Here is a 13,527-nt window from a genome sequence, read left to right on the forward strand (position 1 = left end):
TGAGATTTTTTTTTTTTTTTTAAATCAGGAATGGATGTTAGAGTTTTGTCACATTCTTTTTCTGTATCCTTAAGATGATTGTGTATGGTGTTAGAGAAATTCTTTTTTTCATATCCTAAGTTACATGGATTGCTTTTCATATGTTAAACCAACCTTACATTCCCAGGGTAAATCCACTTGATTATGATGTGTTACCTTTTTAACATATTGTTGGATTGAGTTTGCTAAAATGTTATTTAGATGTCTTATACCTGTGTTCTTGAGAGATACTGATCTGTAGTTTTCTTGTAATGTTTTTGGCTTTTGAATCAGCATATCGGTTTGTATCTGTGTATCTGAGTTAGCCTTACAAAATGAGCTAGAAAGTAGTCCCTGTCTGCAGTTCTCTGGAAGAATTTGTAGAGAATTGGTATTTCTTCTGGAAATGTTTGGTAGAATCCACCCCTGAAGCCATGTGAATGTAGAATTTTCCTTGTGGGAAGATTTTTAACTACAAACACAATTTCTTTCAAAGATAGAGCTCTATTCAAGTTATCCATTTCTTCTTGAGTGACATTTGGTAGTTTTGTTTCTCTGAAGAAATTTGTCCCTTTCAACAGAATTGCCAAATTAATTGGCAATTTAATAGGTAATTTGCATCTTCTCTATTTTTTCCTGATGAATCTGGCTAGAGATTTATCAGTTTTATTAGTCTTTCAGGGAGCCAGCTTTCAGTTGCATTAATTTTCTGTCATTAGAATTTTCTATATTTTACTATTTTCTTTCTTTTTTTTTTTTATGTTTATTTTGGAGAGAGGAGAGAGACAGAGTGTGAGTGGGGAAAGGGCAGAGAGAGAGCAGGAGACACAGAATCTGAAGCAGGCTCCGGGCTCTGAGCTGTCAGCAGAGATGCCAACACGGGGCTCAAACCCACAAACCATGAGACCATGACCTGAGCTGAAGTCGGACACTTAACCAATGAGCCACCCAGGCGTCCCTGTTTTTCTATTTTCTATGTAAAATTTTTTTTATTGTGATCACTCTTCCTTCCTATTTTTTGCATGTTTTGGTTTAATATGCTCATCTTTGTCTCGTCTCTTAAGGTAATTCTTGCTTTTTTTAAACTATGAAATATTTCAAACATACTGAAAAATTACAAAGGAATTATAGTGTACCCAACACTGCAGATTAGCACTTGGGCATATTTACTCTTTATTTGTCTTAAAAAAAAATTTTTTTTTAACGTTTATTTATTTTTGAGACAGAGAGAGCATGAATGGGGGAGGGTCAGAGAGAGAGGGAGACACAGAATCTGAAACAGGCTCCAGGCTCTGGGCTGTCAGTGCAGAGCCCGACGCGGGGCTCAAACTCATGGACGGTGAGATCATGACCTGAGCTGAAGTCGGACACTGAATCAACTGAGCCACCCAGGCGCCCCGCTCTTTATTTGTCTTTAAAGTATAGCTATGGTTGAGGGTCCCATCCTAATCTCCTTCTCACTGTACAGTTTTAAACACTGTCTTGAGTTAATATTTCTTTCAACTTCTTTATTTAGGCTTTCCAATGTGTATTTTTCCCTAAATGTGTAGTATTGATGTATGTATTTTTAAAGTTTACATAAATGAAATTTTCCTGTATGTATCCCTCATAGCATTTTCTATTTACCATAGTTTTCAAGATTCATCCATATAGATAAATATAGATCTTTAATATATAGATTTGGGTCATTAATTACTTTATATTATTTACTTATTTTTTTAGTAGGCTCTATGCCCAATGTGGGGCTTGAACTCAGAACCCCTAGAACAAGAGTTTCATGTTCTACCAACTGAGCCAGCTAGGCACCCCTGATTTGGTTAATTTATCTTAACTGCTATGTAGTATTCTAATGATTAAATATACCATTTTTTACATTTCTTCAATAATCCCCAACAAAGGTTGTTTCTAATTTTTTGTAGTTATAAAACAGTGTAAAAACGAACGTCTTTTTGCATTTCTCCTTGACAACTTAGATTACAGATTCCTTACAGCACACACCTAGAAATATAATTGCTAGGTTAAATCATATGAACTATTCCCACCTTAGTGGCTATTGTGACATTTCTCTTCATAGTGGTTGTTCTAACTTGTGTTCCTACTAGTAAGAATGAGATTTCCTTGTCAGGAATTGTATACAGGTGTCAGTACTGGAAACTGTTAGTGGCTTACTGAGTTTGTGGTTTACATTGTTAAGATTGTCCTGTGGTTCAAGTTGGCTTGTAGAGTTCAACTGTGATGTCCATACAAAGGAAGAGAAGAGGGAAGAACCAAAAAGACCATTCTGGAATCATCAGCCGACTGTTTTTGTGGATATCTTGTTGGCTGCCCTTCTCTGTGTAGAAGACAGAGAAATGTGGTTTCAGCTGGGCACATTGTATGTAACAAAGAGGGGGTAGTTGTTGGGGAAGCCATTTATTGTCACAGACATTTATTGTCACAGACCTCATTGCTAACATTTCGTATTACTAAATGTTTTGGTTTTGGCAATTGGGTGAGTTTGAAGTGGTATCTTTTTTTTTTTTTTTTTTAATGCTTATTTATATATTTTTGAGAGAGAGAGAGCGAGAGCAAGCAAGCGAGCAGGGGAGGGGCAGAGAGAGAGGGAGAGAGAAAATCCCAGGCAGGCTCTGCACTGTCAGCACAGAGCCCGATGAGGGGCTTGATCTCATAAACTGTGAGATTATGACCTGAGCCGAAATGGAGAGTGGGACACTTAACCGACTGAGTCACCCAGGCGCCCCTCTTCTGGACAGGTTTTAGGGGCACCTGGGTGGCTCAGTCGGTTAAGCATCCAGCTTTGGCTCATGTCATGATCTCGAGTTTCTTGAGTTTGAGCCCTGCGTCTGTCAGGGTGAGTCTGCTTGGGATTCTCTCTCTTTCTCTCTGCCCCTCCCCCTCGTGCAAGTGTGTGTGTGCGCGCGCGCTCTCTCTCTCTCTCTCTCTCTCTCTCTCTAAGTAAATAAATAAATAAACTTTAAAAAAAAAGTTTAAACCTTTGCTTTCCAAAAAATCCATTTGGGATTTTTGTATCTTTATTTGTGAGTGATCTGAGATAATGATCTCATTTAACTCTTTTCCATCTGGAAGGCCACTGGTTCCAGCAACATCCATGCTTTCGCCACTCTTTGCTCTGCTACATCTATCATACTTCATATTTCCATGTGTTGCATGGGCTTTTGAATCTGTTGTATTGGTCTGTTTACTTTTCCCCCTGCATCAGCACCACTGTCTTTTATTTTGACAGCTTCACAGCTTTATAAAAAGTCTTTGTTTAGTAGACCAGGCTCCACTTTGCGTCTCTCTTTGGTCAGTTGTTATGTCCCTTAGTCAAATTTTATACGTGTCTTCGTCAATGTTTTGCTTCTTTTGTTAGATACATTACGAGGTGCTTTATACTTTTTGTATTGTGAGTGGTGTCTTTAAAAAAAATTTTTAATGTTTATTTATTTTTGAGAAGAAAGAGACAGAGAGAGAGACAGAGCGTGAGCAGGGGAGGGGCAGAGAGAGAGGGAGACGCAGAATCCGAAACAGGATCCAGGCTCCGAGCTGTCAGCCCAGAGCCCGATGTGGGACTCGAACTCACACACCATGAGATCATGACCTGAGCCGAAGATGGATGGACGCTTAACTGACTGAGCCACCCAGGCGCCCCTTGAGTGGTGTCTTTTTAAACAATTTATTTTCTGAGTGGGTACTGTAGGCATATAAGCATGCCATTGGTTGTATCTGGTTCTCGTCCCTAGGAACACTTATCTCGATCTCAGTGGTTCAGGTTTTCATCGTCCTTCACTTTTCTTTTCCGTAAATCCATATTTAGTAATTTCTACTCTCGCATTTCAGTCATGTGAGTGTCCCGTCTCGTGCTTGACCATGAAAGTAATGTTGCTGTTGCTGCTTTTGGGGGCACCTCAGACCATCCCCCCCCGCCCCCCACCTTTTTAAACATTTTTAAGTGCAGCTCACCGCTGCTCCTCCCTATTCTCAGTTAGGGTCAAAAGGAAGTGCCCGGAGAGATCAGAAGTTTACGTTAGGTTATGTGGCTTGGCAAGCACAAGATCTCTCTGTCTCTGGAGCTGATGGCTACCCCCACCCCCATTTCTAGTTTCCTTCCTACCTTTAGGTCCCCTGTTCTGTGTCTCTGTTTCTCTCTTGGTTGCCTTCCTCTTTTCCCCTGCTTCTTCCTCCTCCTCTCATTTCTTTAACTGTCATTTTTTGGCACCTGCCAGGACACTTTATTTTGTACTTTACATATGTCAACTCATCTGATTATATCCTAGTCACTGAGGATGGCGGGGCAGCCCTATTTCCTAGATGAGGAACGGAGAGGGGGGCCCAAGCTTGCACAAGCGGGGGAGTCTGGATAAGAAGTCAGGCCTTTCAGTGATCTTTCCACTTTGCTGTGCTGCTGAAGTTAGGTTCCTTCCTTGTAAGTAGATGAGTTCAGTGGGCTATCTCTCTCTCTCTAATAAAAAAAGTTTTTTAGTGTATCTATTGAGATGGTGTCTTTAGATTAAAATAAATTTGAGCGTTTGTTTCGGGGAAAGGGTGCTACTCAGCCCTTTGTGAACAGCAGTCTGTAAGAGCACCCGAAAGAAAAAAAGCCGCAGAGAGAGAAGAAAGAAAGTATAGGTTGAGGGGCTCCGTCGGTTGAGCGTCCGACTTCGGCTCAGGTCATGCACGATCTCGCGGTCCGTGAGTTCGAGCCCCGCGTCAGGCGCTGTGCCGACAGCTCGGAGCCTGGAGCCTGCTTCGGATTCTGGGTCTCCCTCTCTCTCGGCCCCTCCTCCACTCACACTCTGTCTTTCTCTGTCTCTCAAAAATAAATAAACATTAAAAAAAAAAGTTTTTAAGAAAATGTAAGTGGAAATTCGCTATGTGAAATATGTTTTACAAGTAAGAATTCCGTGAAGCCAGGTAAGTTCTGGCAGGTGGCGCCTCCCGTCGTGAGGGCACCGTTATGTGTCTCAATGTCCATCACAGTGTAGGCATGCTTCCTGTGTGTACGTGAAGGGTCCTTGCTTTTAGGTGTTGAGGGGAGCCAGGAGTTAAGTAAACTGGGTTCTGTTCCTGGCTCTGTCACTGATGGGCGTTGTTATTCTGGGCAAGCCGTTTTGCCTTCTCGGGCATCAATCTCCTACGTAATCGATCCAGGTGGGAGCTTAGTGGTAGCGAATCTGCCAGGATGCAGCTGGTCCACAAATTCCTAACAACACGCAGAATCGTCATCATCCCAGTAGCTGTTCTCATTCTCGCAAGGCCCTCCGTGGTCCGCGTTCGTAGGTACACGTCCTCGTGGAGCGCCATCCCCGTGGTGTCTGCTTACATCTTGTGTGTTCTCGTGCGGACCTCCCACGAACCCTAGAGCCTCCAGATTACTGTCATCGATTTTCTTTGTTAGCGGCAACGAACAGTTTCCCACATATTTTCCATACCTGTACTTAATTGTGGGAAAATTGGAACTCTTTGTGAAAGCACAGAAGCTTCCCTGTAAGACCATCCCCGTCTTTACAATTAAGAGCGGGGACATCGGGCCAATAGGTTTGGGTTTACAGAGGAGGGGACTCTTCTGGCCAGGGCTTTAAGGAGGAACCAGAAATGACTGCTAGTTGCTTTTTCTCTCATTGTATTTCTATTTTAAGTAAAGGAAACATAGTACTTAATCCTGAGATGTAAAGGAATAACAGATATTTGTTATTTTATAGGGTGACTGTTGGATCTGTATGGAACTCATGTCTACCTCGTTTGATAAGTTTTACAAATATGTATATAGTGTATTAGATGATGTTATTCCAGAAGAAATTTTAGGCAAAATCACTTTAGCAGTAAGTACCTGGTTTTCAAATTGTTCATTCTGTCTATACTTCCGTAAAGATGCTGTTGGGGTTTTGAATGTCCATATCTGAATGTCCTTCACAGAATGTTTTTGACCTTCCTGGAAAATCATTTGTAATAGGAAAAGAGACACAGTCACTTCTGTGGGATAACTAATACAAGTCCTAAGAAACAACTTTCAAAATATATTCTATGTAAAAACTGTAATACTCTGCTCATTACAATCACAATGAACCATAATACATTGTGCTGTAAATAGGACCAGAAGAAATTTTCTGCTCCTTTTTAGTCCTGTTGCTTTTCCTACTTTTAAATTGGTTATATTCTCACCATTGTCTCTGAATTAATCAGAATTACAGCAGTTCCCTTGAAGTCCCTTACACTGAAACTCTTAAACAAAGCATATTTCCTGTGGTTTACGTTTTGAGCTGCCCACTCTAAACTATTTAAATTTTTGCCTAGCAATTTCAGTAACCTGCATTGCTACTAATTGGGTCAATTCACTTGCACCAGACTACCAAAAAGAGGCCAGGTGCTTTTTTACATATGTGTTTGTCGTTTTGAAAGCGAATTCCTCACCATTTTCTTTCCTGCTCTGAATCTTTCAGCTGACCAAAGTTGTCCACGAAATCCTTTTCAGTAGGGTAAAATTAGTAACACTCTCAGAAACCCGTAAGAATCTCAGCTAACGACAACGACTTAGGTTAGTGAATGTGCAAAATAAGTTTTCGAGGGATTTGTAAGGTAGATATTCCGGTCGCGAGTAATTTCCCGCCTCTTCCTTTCCTGCATCCTCTATTTTCAGCATAGTCTACCCGCTAACTGCCGACTCATCCCGTTTTATCCTTAAGGGTTAATGTAAAAATATATGGGCAGTTTCTGATCTGTATTTTAGTCATGAAAGGTGTGTGTGTATAATTGGAATTTTAAAAATCAGATGAAACGCTAATCATCGAAATCTTGAGATCCGTGGGTCTCGTTAATATTTTAATTTATTTAGCTAAATTGATTCATAAATTTAAATATTTTATGAGCTAAAGGTTAAGTTATACACCCTTTCATATGGTTTTATAAAAAGAAGCTGAATTACACTAGAAACTTATTTTTGGGAAGATAAATGAAATTTTGTCATCTTTCCAGTATACCAAACCCAGTATTCATAGCAGTTATAATGCGACAGTAGTAGAATAATGATAATAGCTAATGGTTATTGAATGTTTATTTTGTGTCAGGCCAAGATCTTTTGACATTTTCTCTTCGTAGTAATTCTCTGTGGTAAATACTGTAGCTCCCTTTTTACACATGACAGATCTGGAGCCTGTAGAGGTTAAGTAGTTAATTTGCTCTGAATCTCATACAGTTGTAGATGGTGAATGATTTAAGGCCCAGGCAGCCCCATCCCAGAATCCTGCTCTTGACCGCCATGTACCAGGGTGGCCGTGAAGTTGGGAAACATAGACAAAATTGTTTTATTGTATAATGCAGTATGTGTAATATAGAAACACTAGTAAATCATTTATTACATGTTTGCCTATGTTTCCAGACTTGGTGATCATCCTTCCTCTTAAGCACAACATTTAAAATCACTTGGTGTTAAATCTCTTCTTGCTCATTAACAACCCAATGAACACAAGAGGCTTAGCTGCTTCAAACATTGCAAGTTCTGTGTTCCTGACACCCAGCAGCTTGATGGGGCAGAGACTTGACCTTTTGATAGCAAATGGTTGGCCTGTCCTTTAGTCCTCTTTTAGTTGGAGACTGTGGAAATTTTAACTCAAGTCCCTGTTCCCTATATTCCTGAAGAAATGACTGGTTTTCTGAGCAGTGATCAAACAATATTGTCAGTTCTGAATAAATTGCGATAGAGGTTGAGCAGAGATACTTTGGCTCTGTGAAAATGACTTTGAAGGCGTTGCACCGAGTGAAGGGGAATGAGTAATTATAGACACCAAGGAAATTTGGAAAAACTTAATTTAAATTAGAGGTCATAACGGAACCAGACTATATGGACTCTCTTGTATGGAATATTTCCATTCTTAAAAGTTTGAAGGTGCGAGAAATGTACAACTTTGTAATGACTTACTGAAAAATTATAAGTTATTGGGTTCTTTTCATTATTGGGGACCAGCATGTAAAAGCAAGTAAGTTTTCAGATCTAAAATGATCATGTAGCATTTTCACTTAACACAAGAGGTGGACAGAATATTGAAATAATGGAGCCTAAAAGAATATAAAGGGCTTCCGGGGCTGTGATAAACTGCATGCTTTTTGATTAAAAGGATATTACTTCTCTCATCTTTGCTTTTTCTCCCCAGACTGTGAAAGCACTAAACCACTTAAAAGAAAACTTGAAAATCATTCACAGAGGTGGGTAGGAATTATTTTTTATAGATTAGAAATTAATCTATAAAATTTCCTTAATAGGAAAACATTATTGAAAATTACAGTGTCACTGTCTAAGCTTTCCTGAAATACTTGTGTTTTTAGCAAAACATATGTATCCTAACACTATTGTTATTTTTTCCCTAAAACTTTATTAATTTAAGGTATTTTTTTCTTTGGGATTCTATAAATTTCAGCTTAGCTTATTCATATATTGAGTTTAGAAATTGAAATAGATTTTGCTGCAAGTTCTTAGTACTCTTATTTGAAAAACAGTTATTCATTTGCTTGATAGATGCTGTTTCTCTGTGTATACAAATGAGCAGGAAGATGGTCCTGGGGACATTCAAATGATTTGGAGGATGGTACCTTGAGCATTTTATTTTTACATGTATATGTATGTATGTATGTATGTATGTATGTTTATTTTTGAGAGAGAGAGAGAGAGAGAGAGAGAGAGAGCGCATGAGCAGGGGAGGGGCAGAGAGAGGGAGACACAGAGCCCGACGTGGGGCTTGAACCCACAAGCTGTGAGATCATGACCTGAACTGAAGCTGGATGCTCAACCGACTGAACCACCCAGATGCCCCCCTTGAGCATTAAAAAAAAATGTGTTTTTTTTTTAATGTTTATTTTTGAGCAAGAGAGAGAGAGAGCGCAAGACGGGGAGAGGCAGAGAGAGAGGGAGACACAGAATCTGAAGCAGGCTCCAGGCTCTGAGCTGTCAGCATAGAGCCTGACGTGGGGCTCAAACCCACGAACTGCGAGATTATGACCTGAGCCGAAGTCAGACGCTAAACCAACTGAGCAACTCAGGCCCCTCGACCCTCTGGAGCATTTTAAAGTCATGTTACTGTCCCTTTCAGGTGTTTCTTCTTTACTTTAGAAGATTTTTTTGAAAATAGAGAGAGATGCTTTGATTGTTACTGTACATTGAAATTCATCTAAAGCATTTGTATTTGCACGAACAGTGATCTTGGCCTTGTTAGACACAGGTCCGAATGTAAACATTTGATGTAGATTTATTGGAAGTCGGGGGGAATCACGAAATTAATTCAGCAAACACATTTCACAGTTGCTCTATTTATTACTATGCTAGACTCAGGGCCGTGTGGTGGTGGCTTTGAAGAAGTAGCCAAGGTCACTCTCCTCACGAAACTTGTCACGGACAAATCCAGGACAGTACATGGCACTGTGTGGTCCAGCCGAACAGTAAATAGGGCAGAGAGTAGAAGGTCGTATTCAGAACAGTGGAAAACCTTGCACTCTAGGAAACATGGTGTCTAGTGCTTAAAGAAATTAACAATTGGGGCATTTGTTTAAGTCACTTTCATTTGGCGTTGACTCAGGACCGCTGAAATTAGTTAACCTTGAACATCAGCATATGTTGTATTATCAGGAATAATTTTGCGTGGCTTAATGTTTGTTAAAAAATAATAGGAGGTAGGCTTCTTATTTCCTCTTTTGGCCTAGAATCATGTAGGGTTAGGTCGCTAACCAAAATTATTTTGTTCTTGTTAATCTCGTTCTTGTTTTGGGATATTTTTTTTGGCTGTATTTTGCGCCTATGAGAGTATCCCCTTTAGGGCATTTAACACTTACCTCGAGGATACTCGCCAATCACAGTGAAGCACTAAGACAGTGCCAGAGGAGTAGCTGAACAAGAGGAGTAGCTGAATGAATGGGAAAATCTTCAAAAATAACTTCGGTTTTCCTATTAATAAATGAAACGATGAGTTTATAGCAGTCTCTTTTTTCTTTGATTTTTTTTTTTAATTTTACTTTTGAGAAAGAAAGACACACACACAGCGTGAGTGGGGAAGGGGCAGAGAGAGGGAGACTCAGAATCCGAAGCAGGCTCCAGGCTCTGAGCTGTCAGCACAGAGCCTGACGCAGGGCTCGAACCCACAGATTGCGAGATCATGACCTGAGCTGAAGTTGGACGCTCAACCGACTAGCCACCCAGGCTCAAAGTCCCAGCCCCAAGTCTCTTTTTTTCTTATCCATTATGATCAGTTAGCTTTTTTGCTGTAGTCAAGAGTGCTTTTGGTTATGAGTAACAGAAAATCCTGATAACTGCCTTAAACTTCAAGCAAATTCACCATCTCTGTCCTGACAAGTCAAAGGGTAGGGTGGCTCCAAGCCCAGTATGTTTAGGGTTCAAGTTCCCTTCTTTTGACTCCACCCTTCTTAATATGTTGGCTGTGTCCTCAGGGTGCTAACTGCCACAGCAAGTCCCCAGCGTCACATGTGGATGTGACAGCCTCTTGGAGAAGCTCTTTCTCTTCCCGTTTGGCCATTTTAGGAGCTGGGAAATCTTCCTTCTCTCTCTCCAGTGTTTTCTCTTGTCTCATTCACCAGAATTGCCTCATGCCCTTGCCTCAACTGGTTACTGGTGAGGAACGACCCTGATAAGTTTGGACCAGTCAGGCCCCAGTTTGGGAGGTGTGGTTAGAGCTACACAGAGGAGGATAGATGCCTCAATAAAATCAAATGTAGATTCCGTTAGAAGGGATGGGCTGGTTAGGATGGACGTTTGATAGGCGTCAGCCTTGTCAGTGCTGGTAAGAGACCTTTTCTGGACTTTTCTGTAGCTCTCCTTCTGAGTTATAGACATATTTTTTGTATCTCATCTTTTTTATCCTTGCTTTTTATTCATTGAGATTTGATAGTGATAATGCAATGGATAGAAGCATTGAGACAGGGATAGAGAATTAGTGAGCAAAGGGGGAGAATTGGCCAGACAGTGGGTCTAGCACATTCCAGCAGTGAGTTCATTGTCCGTGAGGAAGGGGTGAAAATCCAGGGGCTAGTTTGGCAAGACCATAAAACTCAGAGAACCAAATGGAAGGCATTTGGCTTTCTCAAATTTACAGGACAGCAGACACACACCTTGGAAGGGGTGAAAATGAAAATGAATCTGGTTTCTCAAGGATGACTCAAAGGATTAGTCGGGGGGAAACTTGATGAAGTCAGCTAAAGTCAGAAAAATCTCTTAAGGAGGAATAATTACTAAGTGGATACGTATCATTTATTGAGTACAAATAAAGTTCAGGTACTGCATCCGGTGTTTTCACGCCCAGAGCCCTGTGAATTAATGATTATTTTCGTTTGGTAGATGAGAAAGTTGTAGCTGCTGAGAGAGTTGACTAGCTTGCCCCAGGTCACAGTGTGAATTTTGGACCCAGATTTTGAGTCTTTGCTTCTTTGGTCCAAAAGCTGTGGTTTTGAGGTAGACTGGATTAGATACTTTTCTAAGTTAGATGAAGCTTGACTTTATAACTAAATTGTGGCTGTATAATTTGCATAGTTTGCATGTGGGTGGATAGTCTTTGCCATCCTGTAAGGTAGCTTGGTTTGCTCTTGTAGGTTAAATTCATTCTTTGTATTTTGACCAGTAAGTAATGAATTTGAAACAGGTAAATGAATGTAAGTCTTTTGATATAAACAAAGAAAGCATTATAGAATGCTTACATTTACTGTGAAACATTTCTGAGCCTGCATTTGTAAGCATTGGCATTCAGAGTATTCTTTCCTCATTTTCCTCCTTTTAAATACCTGAATTTTAAGGACTTGATCACTTGCATTATCTAAAGTTTTTCAGTAATTTTGCTTAACATGCTTTAGAATATAGCTCATTTGACCGTTCACTTGTATGTGGAATGACCTCTCTCTCTCCCTTGCAGATATCAAACCTTCCAATATTCTTCTGGACAGGAGTGGGAATATTAAGCTCTGTGACTTTGGCATCAGTGGACAGCTGGTGGACTCCATTGCCAAGACAAGAGATGCCGGGTGTAGGCCATACATGGCAGTAAGTACGAAGGCCAGATCTTCCTGCTTGGTAGTCTTTGCCCCGAGATCCCCTGCCCTTTGGTGCTCTCCTTCCCAGGGGTCTGACACTGGTCAGCAGTTTTACCATACTAGAATATTTTCCTCTTCCCTAAGAGCCAAATTCAGGTTCTAGCTTCTCCATGGAACTATGAAATTGTCCCAGTGAATTCCTGTTTCCTTGTCTTCCTATTCCACTAACCCCCAGGTGGTTCTCAGAAGGCCTCTCTGTTTCCAGCGCCCCCTATGCTCTCTTGACTGACGTAGATAACATTGTAGGGTCAGGGATACTATGGATCTTGTGTCCACATCATCCGTTAACACATGGAGAAAGTGTCCTGGGCCACCCAGTGATGCTTTTCTTCCAGTTGGAGAAAAACGGGAGACTGGAGTTCCCAGAGTTCCTAACAGAGCTCACAGTGTCTGGAAGAATCTGAGGCTGTGTTCTGAATATTGTTGGTCCCTTCTTTGGAGGTGGATGAAGCACGCTGACAAATTCAAGGGTAGAGGTCTTGGGCATTTGCCAACTTAGATCCTGTTTGTCCTCGGAGCCGGACTTACACTAGCCAGACTTACACCAGCCATCCACATGGTTCACACTCACCTTATCCCTGTATGTATGGTATGTTCCTACAGGCTGGATTTTCATCTGTATTTGATTGAAAATTCAGTGTCTATGTTTGAAGCGCTTGCCCTAGGTGTTGGTGTCTTCTTTAATGTGGCTGTAGTTCTTTGGGGACCAGCATGCTGCTTGTAAGTGGTGGCATGTGGGTATGCAGAGTATTGACTCATTCCATTTAGCAGCTTTGGCCGCAGTCTTTATGGACTTGTGTGTGTGTGTGTGTGTGTGTGTGTGTGCCAAAAGATATCTTCATTTGCAGTTTGGGCTTTGTGGATGTTGGCTGGGCAGGCAGATTATTGGGAACATTTGGAAGATCTTGCATTCATCATGATAATTAGAGATAAATGGAACAATTTCAAAAGTAAGAAATAAAACATATTAATCACTGAGCATTTGCGAATTCATATAATTTACACATTTAGTAATGATGCCCTGAGAATTAACTAGAAATTGCCACCTTCATTTTTCGGGCTTGTCACAGCACTAAGGTGACTGAGTACCTTTGCTGTGTAACACTGATGAAAAAAAATTTTTTTTAAAGATAGTTAAAAATTTCTTTAATGTTTATTTTTGAGAGAGAGAGAGAAGGAGAGGGAGGGAGGGAGGGAGAGAGAGAGAGAGAGAGAGAATGAGTGGGGGAGGGTCAGAGACAGAGGGAGACACAGAATCCGAAGCAGGCTCCAGGCTCCAAGCTGTCAGCACAGAGCCTGATGCGGGGCTTGAACTCTGAATGGCGAGATCATGACCTAAGTTGAAGTCAGACGCTTAACTGGCTGAGCCACCCAGGAGCCCCTGTGTAATTTATGCAGGTTTTAAAAAGGTAATTGCAGCACAGCTGAAGC

General features: G+C 40.9%; 1 protein-coding gene across 3 annotated transcripts in view; it reads left to right on the top strand.

Annotated features, from left to right (window-relative positions):
* The window catches only part of MAP2K4 (mitogen-activated protein kinase kinase 4), a 139,753-nt gene that overhangs the window by 91,150 nt on the left and 35,076 nt on the right, over positions 1–13,527 (top strand). For all 3 annotated transcript variants that reach the window (XM_086686051.1, XM_086686052.1, XM_086686053.1), the window contains 3 exons: positions 5,721–5,840; positions 8,166–8,217; positions 11,919–12,046. In XM_086686051.1, coding sequence (XP_086542177.1) covers positions 5,721–5,840; positions 8,166–8,217; positions 11,919–12,046 — 300 coding nt within the window. The remainder of the gene's footprint in view (positions 1–5,720; positions 5,841–8,165; positions 8,218–11,918; positions 12,047–13,527) is intronic.

The sequence above is a fragment of the Puma concolor genome, chromosome E1 (assembly GCF_028749965.1).
Source record: "Puma concolor isolate L17-30 chromosome E1, mPumCon1.1.hap2, whole genome shotgun sequence".
Classification (NCBI taxonomy): domain Eukaryota; kingdom Metazoa; phylum Chordata; class Mammalia; order Carnivora; family Felidae; genus Puma; species Puma concolor.